The sequence below is a fragment of the Leucopleurus acutus genome (genome assembly GCF_964270905.1).
Source record: "Leucopleurus acutus genome assembly, chromosome: 9".
In the NCBI taxonomy this organism is placed as follows: Eukaryota; Metazoa; Chordata; class Mammalia; order Artiodactyla; family Delphinidae; genus Leucopleurus; species Leucopleurus acutus.
In genome coordinates this window covers 65,962,853-65,982,105 of record NC_139144.1, presented here as the reverse complement: position 1 = coordinate 65,982,105, position 19,253 = coordinate 65,962,853, and the positions used below count along the sequence as shown (strand labels likewise).

The 19,253-nt window shown below is 41.9% G+C and overlaps 1 protein-coding gene across 1 annotated transcript in view; it reads right to left on the bottom strand.

The window, feature by feature from the left end:
• BMPER (BMP binding endothelial regulator) overlaps positions 1 to 19,253 on the bottom strand; it is a gene marked incomplete at its 3' end in the record, with an annotated part of 184,001 nt that overhangs the window by 31,543 nt on the left and 133,205 nt on the right. Inside the window, exon 7 of the mRNA XM_082846833.1 lies at positions 463 to 562. Within this exon, the coding sequence (XP_082702959.1) occupies positions 463 to 562 (100 nt within the window). The remainder of the gene's footprint in view (positions 1 to 462; positions 563 to 19,253) is intronic.

Below are 19,253 nucleotides of genomic sequence, written 5' to 3'. Positions count from 1 at the left end.
ACGAACTTTTTGGCCAACCCAATTACACTATATTCCTCCACGTGCGTTTACTTCACACGCCTTTAAAATATATTCCTACTAAGTGTCAGATGCCCAGTTAAAGACTGTTTCCCAATACTGTTCTCCCCACAAAAATATATTCCTACTAATCATCGTATGTCCAATTAAAGATGGTTTCTTCAATACTGTTCTCCCCACAAGGGGCTATTATCCCAGGTTGTCCAGTGTACTGGGTTTACGGATACATGGGAAGACAAGAGAAAAGAAAGCTCTGTGGAGGCCCAGAAGAGAGACAAACTCTGTGCACACCTTACACTCGGGTAATCAGAAGAAGGCATTGTCTCTAAGAAGCCACATAATAGCACAATTTGAGAACCTCAAGATAGCAAAGTGGATGACGACTCTCAGCAGAAACTCCAAGAATAAATTACATTGTTCTTTGACCTGCAAACAGTCACTCACCCAAACATTTGGGGCAGCACTGTCCTGGGGGAATGTGGCTAAGGTGCTGAGGACAGGAGAGAATGGGACAGACTTCTCTCACGCACTGTGTCCTGCCTCCCTGAAGAAAAGAGAAAGAGAAAAAAGCACATTTAGAAAAGTACTTGCATATATATATATTGTCTAACCAAGATATCTGGAACAAACCTAGGCCTTTCCTGGTACTGGGTCGCTGGCTCAGATCTGTGCAACTGTCCCCAGGCATCCTTTGATCTTCCCTGTAAGCCCCATGAATGATACCTGTGAGAAGACCGACCACCCCTAAAGAGATGGCGACAGCATCACCTCTCCCCAGTCACCACCACCTTTCTTTACCTTTTCCCCTCTTAAGACCAGCCAACCATCTCAGTTTGCCTGAGATTTGAGGCTTTCAATATTAAAACCAGGGAAGTCTCGCGCAAACCCAAACGAGGTGGGCTCTCTTTCCAAGCCCAATGCAACAAAGCAACTATTGGGGTTTTACTGAGATGTGTCCTCTTCTGTCCTGCTGACAGCTTCCTCCATGAAGGCTTCCCTTCTGGCCACACCTTAAAGGTGTTGCTAGAGTGGCTCAGCAAGGCTCGGATTTGGGGAAGTTAGCCAATCTGCTGAAAATGGATGTACTGAAAGCCAATGTTCGGAAGAACCATTTCACTGAAGTCGCCCAGCTAACCAAACCTGTTTCGATTAAGTAAGTAGAAGGTTTATGATTATCGATATTAGAAGGACTGGCAGAGCTTTAGCAGCCTTGGAAGATGTTCTAGAGCCTTCAAATCTTTCCCTGCCCCTCATCCTTGACCCTTTCTGTCCTCCAGCATCTATCACCTCTGACACCCATTCCTTTCTTCTCTTCCTCAGCATCCCTCCTTCTCTGCCCATCAGCATCTCTCGCCTCTCCAGGATGTGAAGATGAGCATACCAACTCCCCCCTCCCTATCCCTCAGCAGGGACCCCTGTTTTTCCAGCCTCAGCAACTTGTAACTGAATCTTCAGAAAGCTGTAGCAGAAAAAAAGAAAAGTGCTTTCCAGTCAATTTACATCCAATAACTCTGCAAGGCTCGTGTGAAAACCATCCTGTGCACTATGAATTGCTATCAAATTTGGGAATAATTAAGGTTTTTTCTTTAGAAAAATCAGTAAGTTTGGTAGATAGATCACTAGGCAAATGGAATTTCAATGAATTGGCTTCTCTGGAATTTGAGCTAGAAACCAAACTAGTAGACCCTAAAAAGTACCCATTGTCTCAAGCCTGGAATTCCTATCTCGAGAGACCTCAGGAAATGAGGAGCTCATGCTTCAAAGAGTCCTGGGCCTCGCAAGGGAAAGATTCCCTTGTGGCGTTTCCTCACACCTTCCCCAGCACTTTCTGTATTGACACCAGACATTAGCCGTCTGGATCCTTCCCATCCTAGCATACTACTGTCGCCTGTTGTTTCTGCTTTCCCTTCCTGTTCTTGCCATTTTCATTATGATAGTTTATTTTTTGGTAGGAATGGATGAAAAGGGTAGGGCACGTTATGTCTTTTTAAATATTTATTATTTTTAAGCCACTTTAATGTTGGCTTCTTCCCCAAACCAATAGAAAACACACGAAAATACCACAAAAAGCTCTTCTGTTGTTTTTACATTATTTCCAGATCAGCAAGAATCGCTAAAACTCTCCTAGGAATCCCTGGCTGTTCTCAGTGAGGTTCCTCACTCAACTCTGCATAATCCTGAAGTCTGGCCTTTCACCAGACTTCAGAGGCGCATAACCTGAGTCTAGGTCATACTGTGAGGTCTGCCCCAGCTTATACATAAACCACAAAAGTCAAATCTAGAGGGAGGACAGAATGCTCTCTTTAGCTTTTAATTTCAAAGAAGTTCATCTGCCAGCAACTTCCTAAAATCATGAAGCCTTGGGCCACACGAGGTTGCCTGGGTGTCAGCTTCTCTTAGGTGCACAGAAAACGTATTCTTTTCATGGATATTCTCTGTTCTTGTTGGATAAGCATCTATTTTTCAAGCATATTTTAAAATGAAAATTTAAGAAAAATATTGCATAACTGCATAGCCGTTAACTTGTCCAACACACTGGAAAGCCGGCCAAAGACTGTGTGTACTCCAGTAATTTTCCTTACAATAAGGTCAAAGAGTGAATTTTGCATACATAATACAACTGCAGTTTGTGTTTCCCAAGAGTCTGTTAAAGTAACTTGAACTCCAATCTGGGTTTGCTGGTTTGGTCAGGTTTTATTTTGTTTGGGTTGCAGTACTGTAGCATAGCCCAAGTCCCAAGGCTGCATTCCAATTAATACCTCCAAAGAAAGTCCCAGGCCCTTTCGGCTCACAACCTGCTTCTGTGATTTCAACTCAGCAGGGACTCTGGTTAAACTATAAGCTGGGGCTCTGCTGTAAACTAAGAAAGTTAAAATAGCAGAAATAAATATGTCTGGTTCTAAAAATGTACTAATTCCTATTGTAACCGCACTAACTCAGGCTCTATCAGATTATCACCATCGCTTTCTAATTGGCTTCCCTGCCTCAACTCTCTTACACTAAACTATCCTGGGAGGTTCAGTATCTCCAAGACTCCTTTCCAGCATCCAACCACTGTTTCATTCTTTGATCAAAGACTTATTCAAGGTCTACCATATGTTGGGGATACAGCAGTGAATATAACATACAAAAATCATTCTTTATGGAGCGTGCCCCCATGCTAAGGTGGGGGATGACTTACCACTGCATTCAGGAGGAAGTTCAGCCCACTTAAGCTAAAAGTCAATGTAGAAGTGAGTATGTGTGTGTAGAATCCTTTTTCTCCTGACACAGAGCCCATCTACATCCCTCAGACTCCCTTGCAGCTAGGGGTGGTCAATGGGAGGTAGATGAAAATAATGTAGAACACTTCCAGGCCTGACTCATGAAAATCTCTCCCATTCAAAGCACCATGCTCTCACTTTCTCTCCCGACTGGAAGGAGAGCCAGCTGAATGGTGAGAACAGCAAGAACCTTGCAACAAAGTGAAAGAGACTGCTTCTCTGAGTCACCATATGGAAATCTACCCACTAAACACGTGCAAGGAACTGTTAAATGAGCAAGAAATAAATTTTATTTTGTTAAAACACGCAGATGCATTAGTTCTTTGTTACTGCAGTTAGGCTACTTTGTCAAGATACCCCATAATCTTCTCTCTCATCTCCTTTCCTCCCAACACCAACACAGAGAGAGGGTTCCTGTGTATCTTGTTTCTTTCCTGTCCCCAAGAACATCTTATGCCTTCTATCTTCTTTCTACATGCCTCTTTCCCTCTCTCCCCCCATCATTAACCCCTATGGAAATCGGGCTTCACTCAAGGTCTATTTCACACCTCTTCTCATCTGCGAAGTCTTCTAGATGCCTTCATTTCCAAGTAACCTCCTCCATCTTCCCATACCTCTTCTTTTCTCATCTGTATTCCTGTATTTTTGACACATACATAAACGTTTAACCCTGAGAGACACTGGTTTTGCCTCTAAGCTAGATTATGGTACGGGCAGGAACCAGTCTTTTGAGCCTAATATCCTTCAAGAGAGTAATGGGGGCTTCCCTGGTGGCACAGTGGTTGAGAGTCTGCCTGCCGATGCAGGGGACGCGGGTTCGCGCCCCGGTCCGGGAAGATCCCACATGCCACGGAGCGGCTAGGCCCGTGAGCCATGGCCGCTGAGCCTGCGCGTCCGGAGCCTGTGCTCCGCAATTCAAGAGGCCAAAACAGTGAGAGGCCCGCGTACCGCAAAAAAAAAAAAAAAAAGGAGAGTAATGGGCTCAAGGAAGCATCTCAGTAAAAATTCGTTGAATGAAAGGAAGAGTCGCCACACAGAATGAGCTCCAGAATCCAGATGAATTTTTCAGAGCACTTTAACTACAGGGTGCTGATCAGATGGCAGAGTTCAGGGCTGTCTGCATCCCCTTACCTTTGTATCTCCTTGGGTTTTGAATATTTTGGGTACCAATTAAACGTTGGTGCTGATACTTCAAAAAGCAACACTCCACTTCAATTTGTAAAGCTGGCAGGATTCCTAGTATTCCATGTATTTTTGTCAAATGTTTGAAAATTTCTAAATGGTTAAAATGCATAAGGACTAATGCCTATTCCCATCTGGTCAACAAGAAGAGGCAAGCTAGGAACTTCCACCATACTGGTGAGTTACAATTTTCACCATTTGCCATTCCTTGAGAAGGCAAGTTTGTTCTTTAGAAGTGGTCCTTTGTTCTAATTACATATGTGAGTGCTTCTCCAAAAGTAGCTGTTTTTAAAAGAAAAACATGAAACTTGTTCCAGGTCTATTTTCTTATTTTTGTTTTAGCTGATTTAGTCAAGAACACAATTGCTCTGTGTCAAAGTTTACCCTAGAGCAAGAGTTCTGTTGCGTAATAATAATAAAAAAAATCTATCTTCCTGAATATAGTGATGAGTGCAAGATGATAAAACCACAGCCATGTGCATGCAGGATGCTTCTCCCACCCCTGAGGGCTGCTGAGAATTGGGGGCTGGAAACCTTTCTGTAGCATGTGACATGGCACTCATCCCTTGACCGGGAAACAGAGTGTGGGCCCCTAATGGGAGGCGGGGGGAAGCACAGCAGTGCATTGCTAACCGGTTACAACCAATCAACTACACTCAACCACATTCTGGAGCAGTTTTTTTCCCAATGTGCAATTGCTTGAAGAAAATGGACTTCTCCATTGATTCTAGATAAACATGGGGAAAGTGGGAGAGAAAAACTGGAGGGGTTAGTGTAGGGGAGAAATACATCTTGGGTGCAAAGAGTTCATGTGTGACCCATAACTCTTACATCAAAATAGCCAGTGGTATAGAGCTGACCTGTGAGCAGAGCACCAACTCTGAATTACAGGTTAGGTCAAAAATCTTTCCCCAAAGAAATGGATGTCCTTATCCATGCCTCTCTTCAACCTGGAAATTTATTTTGGTAAAGTTGCGGAGCATGACAATTACTCCAGGGGTAAAGGACTTGGTTCTTGGCCAGTGCAGAACAGGAAATCCAAGCAGAAGAGAGGCAGCAGGAGAGCTGTGAGGCTGAGGGAGCAGAAGTAGAGTGGACAAAGGCAGAGATGTCACCTGCAAATTATAGTGGGTGATAAGCCCACTACGATGGGAGAGAGAGAGAAAGAGAAAGGTATATATAGATACACACACACTACATAGGCATATATGTATACACCACATGGCATAATAATTTGTGTGGGAGGTTGTGAGACTTACCCACTAGACTATGGCTTTTCAACTTTGGCATTATTGATGTTTTGAGTCAGATAAGTCTTTGTTTCAGGAGGCCATTGTGTGCATCGTAGGATGTTTAGCAACATCCCTGGCCTCTATTCACTAGATGCCAGTATCTCCCTTCATCCCCTGGTTGTTATAAACAGGAACGTCTCCAGACACTGCCAAATGTCCCTGGGGGACAAAATCAATTCCAGTTGAGAACCACTGCACTAGACCAACGTTTTCGCAAGCCACAGTCCAGGAATCTGCATTTTTAATAACTTTCCCAGCTGAGTTGGATGCTGCTGTCCAAGGCACTGCATGTTGCAAATGCCTCACTAACAGGAGCTTCCAGCGAGCAGGGATTAAAGCTTATTTCTCTTGTGAGTTTCTCCAGCAGCTAGTGCACATCACAGCTTGTAACATGTGATCGAGACATGTGTTCTCAATGATGGAGAACATTTTTCAGGTGGAGGGGTTCTCTCTGAGAGAAGAATCGGGCCCCATTTCACCTCTCTGGTAGCTGAAGGCCACTTTTATTCAGGCTTGTGGAGGCAGAGGGTAGGAGGGAAGGAATGGGTGCCTGCGATGGATGGGATTGAATTGTGCTTCTCCAAGGCATCTGTGCTGAGTCCAATTCAGCCTTTATCATCACCATCTGTGTGGATCCTGGAGACGCTCGACCCCGAGAAGCTGAACATTATGCTATGCATGGGTTTTTGTTTCCAAGTCATAAAACAAAACTCAACTTCGATTCTACACAAAGAGTCAAGGATATGTCAGCAAAGCTTGACCAAGATATTTATTTTGTCCCATGAAAATCTTGTGCAAACAATGACCCCTGAGAAGTGCCCACTGGGCTGATAAAAACAAAAACCTTTTTTTTCCTTCACAGTCAGAAAATCAAGACCTGCTTTAAGAGTCAGCCCGAGCCAAATTCCTTTTATTTTTCCCATCAATTAATGTTTCTCAGTCCAATTGTATTGTTGTTTTGGTTTCCTACTGCTGCTGTAACAAATTACCACACAGACTTAGTGACTTAAAACAGCACACATTTATAATCTCACAATTCTGGAGGTCAGAAGTCTGAAATCAATTTCCCTGGGCTAAAATCAAAGCGTCGGCAGGGCTGCATTCCGTCTACAGACTCTACGGAAGAGTCTGTTTCCTCGTCTCTTCTGGCTTCTAGGCGCTGCCTGCCTCCCTTGGCTCATGGCCTCCTTTCTCCGTCGCCAAAGCCGTCAGTGTAGCGTCTTCAAATCTCTCTCTGACCCTGGCCCTTGCTTCCGTTACCACATCTCCTCTGACTCTGACCCTCCTGCTTCCCTTTTATAAGGACGCCTGTAAAAAGGGCCCATCCAGATAATCCAGAATAATCTCCCCATCTCAAAATCCTTAACTTAATCATATCTGCAAAATCCCTTTTGCCATATAATGTGACAGTCACAGGTTTGGGGGATTAGGATGTAGACATCTTGGCAGTCAGGGAGCCATTATTCTGCCTAACAAAATTATTATTAAAGAAATGACATTTAATTTCACTGTACAGTCCCAGATGTAATATTCCAGGTCTAATGTCACTACAACACACTATAATAACCTGTTCTATCAGCCTTTCCCTCACTGAACAAGCCAGTTTTTTCCCATGTTTTTCTGAAAGGAAAAGATAGCCAGGAATCTCAGTTTAAACCCCGGTCATATGATTGCTGAACTGAACACGTTCGTCACTTCCTGTGTGTTCTTCTTCCTATGCTCATCTCTAGGTATTTCATTCTACCTTTCAGAAGGTGACATTCAATCCAGACAATTTGATTTTCTCACCTTATTCACTCTCTCCTTGTTGTCACAGGCCGCGATCGTAAGTGCTGCTGGACGTCTTCAGGAGCAACTTTTTGGTGTTAAGGAAGGAGGACACCCACCCTGTTTGCCAACAGGTCTCTTCAGGGCCCTTAAATTGAAGTTCCCACCAAATTGTATGACGTGTCACCCTCTGGTCCATGCCAGTGAGCCCTGCAGGAACTTGAGTGTCCTCTGATGGCCAGACAGATGACTCCCAGAGGGTTTGACTGTGTTCATCCTATTCAGAGATACTTGCAGGGAATTACAGAGAAACTCCTGCATGGCCTCAGCTGGGCGGGGGTGGTGGGTTGTGTGGTACCACAGCCAGGCCTCCCCTGCTGCCAGCTCAAGGCTTATTTTCAGCCCAGGTGAGCAGGACCAGCCCAGCTATGGAGACAGCAGTGGACTTCAAGGGCCCACGGAGGCAGAGTCAAAGGTCATAATTTTGTGCAATAAATATTAGAGTCATAAATAAATAGGTGATGTAAATGTGTTTATTATTTCTTCACTAACACCGTTTTCAAAGGGGGTTTCCGTCTTGTGTTTGCTTAAGCCTCATATTTAAAGGTGAAATTCCTGTCTTCCTCTTTGGGTCCTTGTTCTTAGCTCTTTCTTGTCACTTAGCTGCATGGCAGGGCTTTGTGTTTTTTGTTTGTTTGTTTGTTTTTAATGTTTCTGCGTTGAAAAAGAAAATTTCAAACTTCTTCCTCTTCCCCTAACGCAGCTTTCCACGCAGGCAGACACACAAATCACTGATAAGACTGGGATACTGCTAGAGGCAAATTCCAACTGGTTGGGGGTTTCCACAAATATTTGACTCCTTTCTTTGTCGATTATAGAAGCAGGAAGATAAGACCACCCTGGAGGACCGAGATCTCTGAGCAAATGCCCTGAAACATGAGGGATAAGGAAGGAAAGCCCTGGGAATTAGAGCAGAGTTGCCAGCCCTGGTTCATCTGGTGTCTGCAGGTAGGTATTGAAGGCTGAGGGACAGTTGCAGCAGAAATGATCTGCCCTGAAGGATGCGATGCCTCTTTCCAGGGCTCAGTGAGCAAAGAGGTAGGACTTGCTGATAAGGGCCCTGAGAATCTGGCCCTGCCTTACTGGCAAGCATGGGGGTTCCCTCTCTGAAACAATCAATAAATAAACAAACAAATCCACAGGAGAACACCCTCCTGATGTTTCAGATTCCCAGAGACCTCCCAGACCACCCCGGTAGGACATTTCTCAACTGCCCTCCAAAGAAAAAAAAAAAAAAACAGCAAAAGAAAGAAAGAAAACGAGCCCTCTTCCTTTTCTTGCCATTTTTATCAAAGTTCAACCTTTCATCATCATGTAGGTAGTCAAAGCTGTTACAAGCCTACTGCTGACACATCAAACGCTTTATCTACAGTCTGGCCCAATTCCAGCGAGATGAAAAGCACGATCATTCAGAACTCACACCTCCTGTGAGTTATGAGCCATTCCTGAAAGGAAGGAAATAACACCATTGTGCAGGAGAAAGGGCATTTTTCATGTCCCCCAGGCTGTCTACACCGCAGCAAAGCTGGATATGCGCTAAGGAGGAAGCCATACGAAAGCCTTTGATGGACGCAAGCGTCTCTAGAAATACTGACCCACAGACAGAAACCCAAGCATTGCTGATGGACTGCTCCTCTAAAACCTTTCTGTTGACCTTTAAGTTTTTGGATACCACATACTTCATATATTGTTTTATTTTGTTTCCACAATCTTTCGTTTGGATTTCGGCATCATTTGCCCAAACTGGGTTGAGAGTTCACTGAGGGCAGAAGCTGTGTTCATCTTTCTTCTGTCTTTCTCAAGTACTTCTGTCTTCCCAGCTCCACAGAGAGACCAGAGTAACGTCAGAAGTGTTTGGTTTTCAGTTAAACACCTACTTGTTGGGGTGACAGTTAAAACTGGAATAACTCAAAAACGTTTGTGCTCCAGTAATGTTTCCTAAGGCCCCAAAATATCTGTCGCCTTGAAATAAACTAATCTTAATTAAGATAAATCTGGATCCCCTTATTGTATTGACAAAATGAGACTTAGAAGTCTTTGAGATAGTTCATAAATATAGTATGACTGAACACACTACAGAAAAATAAGATTACATTTAAACTTTGTTTTAATTTCTGAATAGCAATTGATGAGGCACAGCATTTTGGCTTTTGTTCATCCATGCGACACACATCTGAGTTTCTGTAACGTTAGACACTGTGGTCTTTAAATGAAAATTTTCAGAATCTCCATTCAATATACATTACTATGTGCAGTTCTCTACTTTGTATCAAGTGGCAATTCCCTAAAATTCTAACAAAATCTAAAATGCCATGAGTACAACAACCATGGAGTCCAATAAACACTCTGGCCTCCATCAGGGGACACTGTCCAGGGAGACTATAAGTTCCTGGAACTATTCATTCAAACCAGTGATGCCCCCCAGGTACTGGTCTTGTCAACCACTTCTAAGTTTGTGTTTTGAGACAATCAGGCTGTAACTCAATCTTGGCAAGCTTTTGGGATAACAGTAATCTAGGCCCAATATGATCAAAGGAAAAGAAGCATACAAGCTGTTGGAAACAGCTGTGGTGGAGGGCTCCCAGCTCGTGTTCTGACATGTTTGGGCAAGTCCAGGGGAAGAGAGAGGTTCACCTGTTTGTCTTCTTGTGCGAGCAAACCCCATCTTAAGGGAGGACGAGATGCAGCACAACAGAAGCCCCAAGTTACTGAGCCTAGTTACAGAAGGAAGGTATTACTGTAAACATAGCTTGGCATCTGTCACTCATGTCATCCCAAGTCCACTGCCATGGATGTCCATGTTGGTCCTGGGGAAGAAAGATGCTGAAAGTAAAGCCTAAAAGAACTGTGAAATATTCAAGTACAGGCCCACGGATTTGGGATTCCTATAATTGAGTAAAACACACAAAAAGGAAAATGGAATTGGTCCTTCTTTCCCACTTCCCCTCCACATTGCTTGTCGTTGGAGGCCTCCAGGATATTAGTGATATTGTGTAATTCAAGAGGGGGTAAGCAGCATCTATGCCAGGCTGAGAATCAAAGTGCGTGGAAAAATGGTGGCAATGCCAAACAGAGGGGACAATGGCAGACAGACATGGGAGAAGATGGAATCTTGTCCAGCACAGAAAAGAGATATTTCCTCTATTACTTTCTAGGAAGGCTGGCCATCTTCCTAGAAAGATGATCAGTGTGGGCAATATCTAGTATAAAATAGCACCTATAGACAAAGCATAGGTATATGCTTTGGCAAATGGACTCATATATTGGCCAGGCAGAAAGAGGAAGTGTTTGGCCTCTTGTAGAAACAATGAGTTACGTTAAATCGAGCTTCTCCTGGAATAATCTTAGGCGACGTTCAGAAGCATTGTCTTGTAGTCCTGGCCAGAACATGCTTTAGAGAAGCCGGAAGAGAATAGGTACCTCAGAGAGGCAGCAGCTGGGTGAACAGTTTACCAGGTCATGTACGAGGTCTGAGTGGATAGCAGCTCTATAACAATATGACAATATGCCTAGCAACCCCCGAGGTTTTAATCTCAGAAGGATAAAGAACAATAGATGGGACAGGTCAAATCCTTAACCCTAGTAAAAAGAATGAAAAAAAAGTTCTACCTGAGCAACATGATTAGTACCTTATTTCAGAAAATGATACAGAAAGACAGCAGTTCAGGCAATAGCTAGGACAGAAGTTCAGGGGCTTGCTGGAACCACCCTAAATGCTTCAATGAAAACCAAGGACAGTTTCCATGGTTCCTATGAAGCTAATGGCAGAAGAGTGGAAGGCCACCTTTGATTGGAAATCAGGGGAAGGCCGATCCACTGAAAATACCTGTCAGGACTTTAGCGGTGAGTGGACCAGAGACAAGCAACTCAGAACACACACAGGGGCTCTCTTTAAAGACCAGTACTGAAGAGGAATATTTGAGGGGTAAATGTCCAAGACTCAGGGAGACAGTGTTTCAGAAATACCGACCATTTTAGGGACTTTCTTGGTGGTGCAGTGGTTAAGAGTCCGCCTGCCAGTGCCGGGGACACGGGTTCGAGCCATGGTCCGGGAAGATCCCACATGCCGCGGAGCAACTAGGCTCATGCGCCACAACTGCTGAGCCTGAGCTCTGGAGCCTGCGAACCACAAGTACTGGGCCCGTGTGCCACAACTACTGAAGCCCACATGCCTAGAGCCAGTGCTCCACAACGGGAAAGGGCACCACAGTGGGAAGCCCGCGCACCGCAATGAGGAATGGCCCCTGCTCGCCGCAACTAGAGGGGGCCCACAAGCAGCAACGAAGACCCACGCAGCCAAAAATAAAAATTTAAAAATAAACATAAAAATAAAAATACCCACCATTTTATTATACCAGGTCAACTAGAGGATGATGGCAGTGTCTTGAAAACAAGCAGATTAAGTGAAAGTTTACATACTGAAGGTGGAACATCCAGCCCTTTTTTGACCAGGAAATCTAGAGGGTCACTTTTTAAATTGAACCATGCTATGTATAAAGAGCTTTATCAACTACTAAAGTTTGGATGCCAAGGTCAGAGAACTGATATAAACAAGTAGCTCAAACTATATGACTAACTCATGATCAGAACATTCCTAGTTCAGATTGGTTGAATACATTTTTAATCTAAAGAGTGTCTGGCATATTCTCAAGTGTATAGATTATAGATAATGCCCTTGCAGTGAAAGATTTCCCTTAATTTTTAGACAAGATATAAAATTTTATGTGTTCTAAGTAACTATCTGATAAGGTCTGTTCAGGGACTCTGTGAGTGAGACACCAAGACAAAATGTTTCCACCTCCCCTCCAAAAATTGCGAAGGTGGAAAATACACTTACATTTATGTTATACATTTCACTTAAAATACATCTTGTGCAAAAAAATACACTCATGTGCAAGGACTATTTTGTGTTTTGGGGCTGGGAAGATGTTTCCAGTGGTTTAGGACAAAGACTATGATCCACTGACCTTCTAACTGGTTTAGCCTGAGGTAGCCTTTAGGCTCAAGTCTCACTCCCTCTTTTGCAAACCCTCCCAGGGAGACTAAGTTTGAAGTCACAAGTGGCCCATTCTCTGGGATCAATTCTGCCTGGAAAATGGTTGCCCTCATTTAATAAAATATGCTATGGGCAACCACAAAATCCATAGTCCTCAAAGGGTCTAATAAGTTTCACTTTCAAAAACAGAGAAGTTCTTAACACTTGCAAATGAAAGGAGCAGTATTGCACCAAAACTGTGCATAGCAAATATTTTAAATGGTTCTCTTCACAAACATTCCTAACTCCAAAGGGTAACAGGAATGAAGGAGGAGAGCCTCAGATACACATGTATCCCAATGTTTTGGGCAAAAGACTGCAAACCCTAATGAAGAGGCCATTTCCTTCATCGAATACTTAGATGTGAGGTCTCTGCACTGAAACAGTCTCTCAGAACTCCAAATCTGATCTATTATTAGAGTTGTAGAACTAACAATATCCATGCATGTGGAAACGATACCAAATTCCTGATAATGGGTGATGAATCAAAAATCTGGGGGAAAATAATGACTTTTTAAATGTTTATGAAATCCTAGTTCATGAAGGCATGAACCTTCACTGCCTCCCTGTGCCTAAGCTCAGTACAAACACAGGAAGTTTCCAGAGTCTAAATTTAGAAGGAAAACTGGAAACCCACATGGTTCAAAGGAACAAATCCTGGGGTTAAGGGCCCCCTCCCAACCCGGTTGATCCCTTACTACTTTGCACTCAATTTACTTTACTTCTCTAAGTTTCAATTTCTTCATCTGTAAATTAGAAAAAAACAACAATACCCACTCTCACAAATTCATATAAAGAATAAGATGATGGAGGTAAAGGTTTTAGCTCAGTGTCTGGTACACAAATAAGTGCTCATTAAATGCTTAGTTCTTACGAATACCTAGGGTCAAATTAATTTTAAATCCCAGCCAGCTCCATAAATTAACAAACGAGTGACCTTGGGCAGTTTATTTAATCTGAGTCTTGGTTATTTAGTGAATGGCATTTACTAAACAATGCCATTTTCCTTACAAAGCTGTTGTGAAATGTACTTGAAGTGTCCCGCAGAACTTAATCTATAAAAGTTACTGATAAAAATGAACCTTCGGCACCCTCAACCCCACCCTGCTCTCTTTAGGATTAGCCATTTAAAGTATGTTTCACTGGCCCAGAGAACAGGGCTGTGAAAGGTACAGGGCTGCGGTGACTTTTCCTCTGAAATAGTTGGAGAACATTTGTGTTTTCCTTGGCACCAGGAACACATGGAGTAGTCTTTGGGGTGCACAGTAGTGTATGCATCGCCCATGTATTTGCATAAAATTTCAAAGCACTTTCTTGATATATGCAGTATGACAGCCGCTGTCACAATGTATTTATATAAGTTCTGTGTGGATTTTATAAAATAAACTTGCAAATGTTTGTTTTCCTAAGGAGGGGTGTGTTTGGGGGTTGGTAGGGATAATCATTTCATCTCCCTCTAGAAGGTAACACATGCTGGCACGCTCCCTTGCTCCATGATCACACATAGGCTGGTGTTCCCTACGAACATGTGAGGCAACCCCACAGATATAGTAGGTCACTGTACAACCATTTTAAAAATGCTTTCTCTGTAAAAAACAGCATTGATGGGCACCATAACCACAATCCACCTGAGGTCTAGAGGGAAGGATAAAAGAATTGGCTGTGATTTCTAGCACACTGAATCCCGCAGGCAAATTGTCATACCCCCAGCTGGCTGTCCATCTTTCCAATGAAGGAGTTAGTCACATGTGAAAGACAATGGCAATTCCTTACCAACACATGCCAACATTTACCTCAGCCTTCTTTCAGACCACTGGAAGGATTTTCTGGATTGGCCAAATCTCTCCATCAAAAGTATCAAGGTAATTGATATTCAATTATCTCCTATACCATTTCCTAAACTAGTACTTTGTGGAATTCTGTTTCATAAGAGGTTAACTAGGGATTCCATGACACGAGACTCCTGCCAAGAAATGAGTAAGGTTGTGTTAAACAAAGTTAAATAGGAATTTTTTATTGCAGGTCTTTTCTTATCCTGTAATTCATATGAATAGTCAACAGGGAGAATATAGGAGACGGTTTCTCAAGCTTATTTGACCACAGAACCCTTTTGTCATGGCACCTGGACATATTCGGGTACAATATAAGGAGGAAAACAATTTGGAAAATGCTAGTCAACTTCAACTTACTACTGTATGTCTATCCTAAGAATTTACAGCTATGGAATCCTTCCTCCTTGTCGCAAATTTCTTGATGACAATTTTAGGTTAAACAAGTCCTTATATTGAGCAATCAGTATTCCTTAATTGAACAACCAATTCTACTCCCCAAAGCCTTCCCCTCCATAATTACTATATTAAATAATATGCTCTTCAAATTCAATTTAAGATTTAATTTTTATAGATTCCAAAAACCACTCTGACAGTGCCTGTTGGTTGGTTGGTTTTGTTGATTTTTTCAGGATTATCTTGATTTTTTTCAGAACATTTATACATGTTACAACAGAAAAACAAGAATTCTAGGCTTCAACATGGCTCTTTTCCAGTTCTGTAAACCAGGTCACCCTACCAATGTCTGGCATTTCTAAAATATTTATAAATACTATAGTAGGAAAACTCCATCTCCCACATCCTCTGAAAACATAGCTGGCTACAAATTCCCCAGGCATGCTCTGTGGGCTATGTGGTTTCCATGACTTTAAAAGGGGTATTTGTAGGATATGCTGAGGAATATTTCTGCCATGTCTTTCTTGCCTTTTTTTTTTTTTCTTTGCCCAGCAAACTTGCCCCCCAATCCCTGCCTCTGGGTGGCCTTAAAATAGTGACACGTTGTAAACAAATAGAACCCTGATAGATTCCTCTGTAGGTGGTAATGGCAGAAACAAGGATCCAAGGAAAAGGCATGTTTACTCTGTAGCTCCCTTTCAGTGGGACCTCATGGGACCACAAGGGAGGCTGTGACAGCCCTGAACTGGGTTAGGCCAAGGAGCTGCTTAAACAGAGTAAAACAAGGCAGGAGCTTTGAGGATCATGCAAGGACACCAGGCTGGGAGCAGCCAGAAGCATCAGTACCCTTCCCAGGGCTTCTCCTCCACTGTTTCAAAGAGGCAGGGGTCAAAAGAGCATGAATTTCACACCCATCTCCAGCCCCTCATTGCCCTGATATTGAAATTAAAATAATAATATCAACAAGACGTTATTTTTAGAAAGTATGAAAGGTTTGAAGCAGCTTCCTCATTAATCTATTTTCACTGTTACTCGTGACCTTCAAATTTGTCCCAACGAGCACACAAATTTTACATCTACAGTCAAGGACTGTCTCTTTTTTTTTTTTTTTGCGGTACACGGGCCTCTCACTGTTGTGGCCTCTCCCATTGCGGAGCACAGGCTCCGGACGCACAGAAGGACTGTCTCTTTTGTTCACCACTATATTCCCAGTGTCTACCACAATGTCTTTTTAAAAAATAAATAAATAATTACAGCTTTTGCTGATAAACTGCAATACCACTGGGTAAGCCACCTTCCTCACTTAGAATCCCAGCAAGAAGTTTTCATGATTTTTCATAATTAACATTTTATTGCCCATTTAATAGTCCATTGTATTGATGATATTCTTTATGATGAACTCATAAACACGCCCTCCAAATTCCAATTCTGTCTCTAGATAAGATAGGTTCACACACAGAATCATTCAGGCCAGCGACCATAGCCCCGGCTGGCTGTGCATGTATCCTCATAAAGGAGTTAGCCAGATGTGAAAGACAATTTGTCTGTGACTGCACACCAGCTCCTCTCTTGCCCTTCAGGTAGGAGGAACCCGTGGCTGGTGCCTGCTCCCGGGTGATAGTGTGCCTATCTGAAAGCCTCTAGATTGGGGCCAGCAAAGATTCCTTATGGGCACTTCTGGACAGACACCCAGAAACCAATGGACAATGGCAATGCTAAGAAAACTGGGGGGGAAAAAATTAAAAATGATTTGCTTTATATTTAAACTAGATATGGATTCCTAATCTGGACCATATGTGGAAAACATAGCTTAAACCAATGGTTTTCAGACTTTTTAACCTCAGGATCCTTTTATACTCTAAAAGGTTAATGAACCTACCAAAGAATTTTTGTTTACATAGGTTTTATCTATTTATCAATATTTACTGTATTAGCAATTAAAACTGAGAAATTTTAAAATCTGTTCATTGTTAAATAACAAAAATTCACTATATTAACATAAACAACACACTTTTATGAAAAATAACTATACATTCCAAAACAAAAACAAAAAAATAGTGAGAAAAGTGACACTGTTCTACCTTTTTGCAAATCTCTTTAATGTCTGGCTTAATAGAGGATATTGGGTTTTTCTATTTGCTTCTTTCAATTTATTGCAATATGCTGTTTCGGGTGCAGTTTATAAAGAAAATGCAGCTTTACACAGATACGTAGTTGGAAGATAGAGGTCGATTTTAAGAGCCATTTCATATAATTGTGGATACTATTCTTTGATATTATACCAAAATCCAAAAATCTTAAAGGTTGGTTGTAATATGGAATTAAAAAACATATCTTGTCCTTTCAGTGGAAATTTTTCTCACGCATGATTTTTTAACTCTATGCATTGGTCCTTTGGGAAGTATTGATTTAAGCAGATCTTCCAAATGTTAGTATATTTCATTATCAAATAGCAAAAAGAAATAACATTTATTATCATCTTTTACCTATTCAGAAAAAGTCTTTAAGTATAAAAAAAATCTGTCAAGCTCACAGGGGCAATAAATTTTTCCCAAAGTCAAATTATCACATGAAAACTAAACTTTTATCACTGGTGACTTAGACTGTCATTTACGTCTTTAAAGTGACATGCTCACAAATTTTTTTTTCGAGAAGATGTCTGCCAAATGCCCAAGTAAAAATGGAGTTCCATTAAAAAAAAAGTCGTTGGACTACCATACGACCCAGCGATCCCACTACGGGGCATATACCCTGAGAAAACCATAATTCAAAAAGAGTCATGTACCACAATGTTCATTGCAGCTCTATTTACAATAGCCAGGTCATGGAAGCAACCTAAGTGTCCATCGACAGATGAATGGATATAGAAGATGTGGCACATATATACAATGGAATATCACTCAGCCATAAAGAGAAACAAAATTGAGTTATTTGCAGTGAGGTGGATGGACCTAGAGTCTGTCATATAGAGTGAAGTAAGTCAGAAAGAGAAAAACAAATACCGTATGCTAACACATATATATGGAATCTTAAAAAAGAAAAAACAACATGGTCATGAAGAACCTAGGGGCAGGACAGGAATAAAGACACAGATGTAGAGAATGGACTTGAGGACATGAGGAGGGGAAAGGGTAAGCTGGGACAAAGTGAGAGACACTACCAAATGTAAAACAGATAGCTAGTGGGAAGCAGCCACATAGCACAGGGAGATCAGCTCGGTGTTTTGTGACCACCTAGAGGGGTGGGATAGGGAGGGTGGGAGGGAGACGCAAGAGGGAGGAGATATGGGGATATATGTGTACATATAGCTGATTCACTTTGTTATAAAGCAGAAACTAACACACCATTGTAAAGAAATTATACTCCAATAAAGATGTAAAAAAAAAAAACTTCAATAAAGTCAGCAAAAACTCAAAAAGAAAAAAAGTGGTTGGTTCTGCTCACAATTCAAATAAACACCTAAGTGGTTTTTTCTTTAGATATCCACTATATTTCAATATTCAGCAGACTTTTTTAACTTCCCATATTAAAATGATGTGTATTCAAGGGTCAGATTTAATAAAAACAAATAATATTTAGTTTCATCATGAACATTTTTAACTAAAAATGGCTTTTTTAAAAATTGAGAGTACACGGTGGTGACCAATACAATGACCACTTTGGGGCCATTGCCTTGATCAGTGCTAAGGCTCTAGCACTTTTACTCACCATCAGTGCAAATGTGAACACAGCCCCCCAAAAAGGCAAATAATATCTTAGTATTATGATAAAAATAGGTTTGAACTCATAAACCCTCTGAAACAGTCTCTGGGACTCCCAGGGGTCCATGGACTACACTTTGAGAACCGCTGACTCAAATGCTTTGACTTTTACATTCTTGAGGTCTACCTCCATGAAGTAATTCTTATAACCATGATAAACAAACCAAAGTACAGCAGCACATTTGGGTCACAGAACTGAACTCTATGGTCCCAGGGTAACACTGTACATCATCACTTAAATCGGCAAGTTCACTTTAGTGGACTGTAATGCCATATGGACTATGGAGCAAAAAAAAAAAGGGGCTAATCAACACCACCCACAGAGCCAGCCAGATCTGAGCAATCAAAGCCTGAGAACACCAGTTCTGTTCCAGTAAAACTGTCAAGAATCCATATTAGTCATTTACACCCATATTTTCAGGTATTCGGTAGAAAAAAGAAAGCCCTTTGTGTGGGTTAAAAAATGAAGTATAAACCTAGGAGGCAAGCCTGAGAAAGAGCAGATGCTTATGTTTCTAGAGTTTGTACTTTTTCTCTAAAAACACATCTGTCATCAACTTCAACTTAGAAGACCAACAAAGTACTTTTATAAATAAACACAGTGGCCATTTTCATTTTAGTGACTCTGAATTCTTGGTAATCAATCTGAG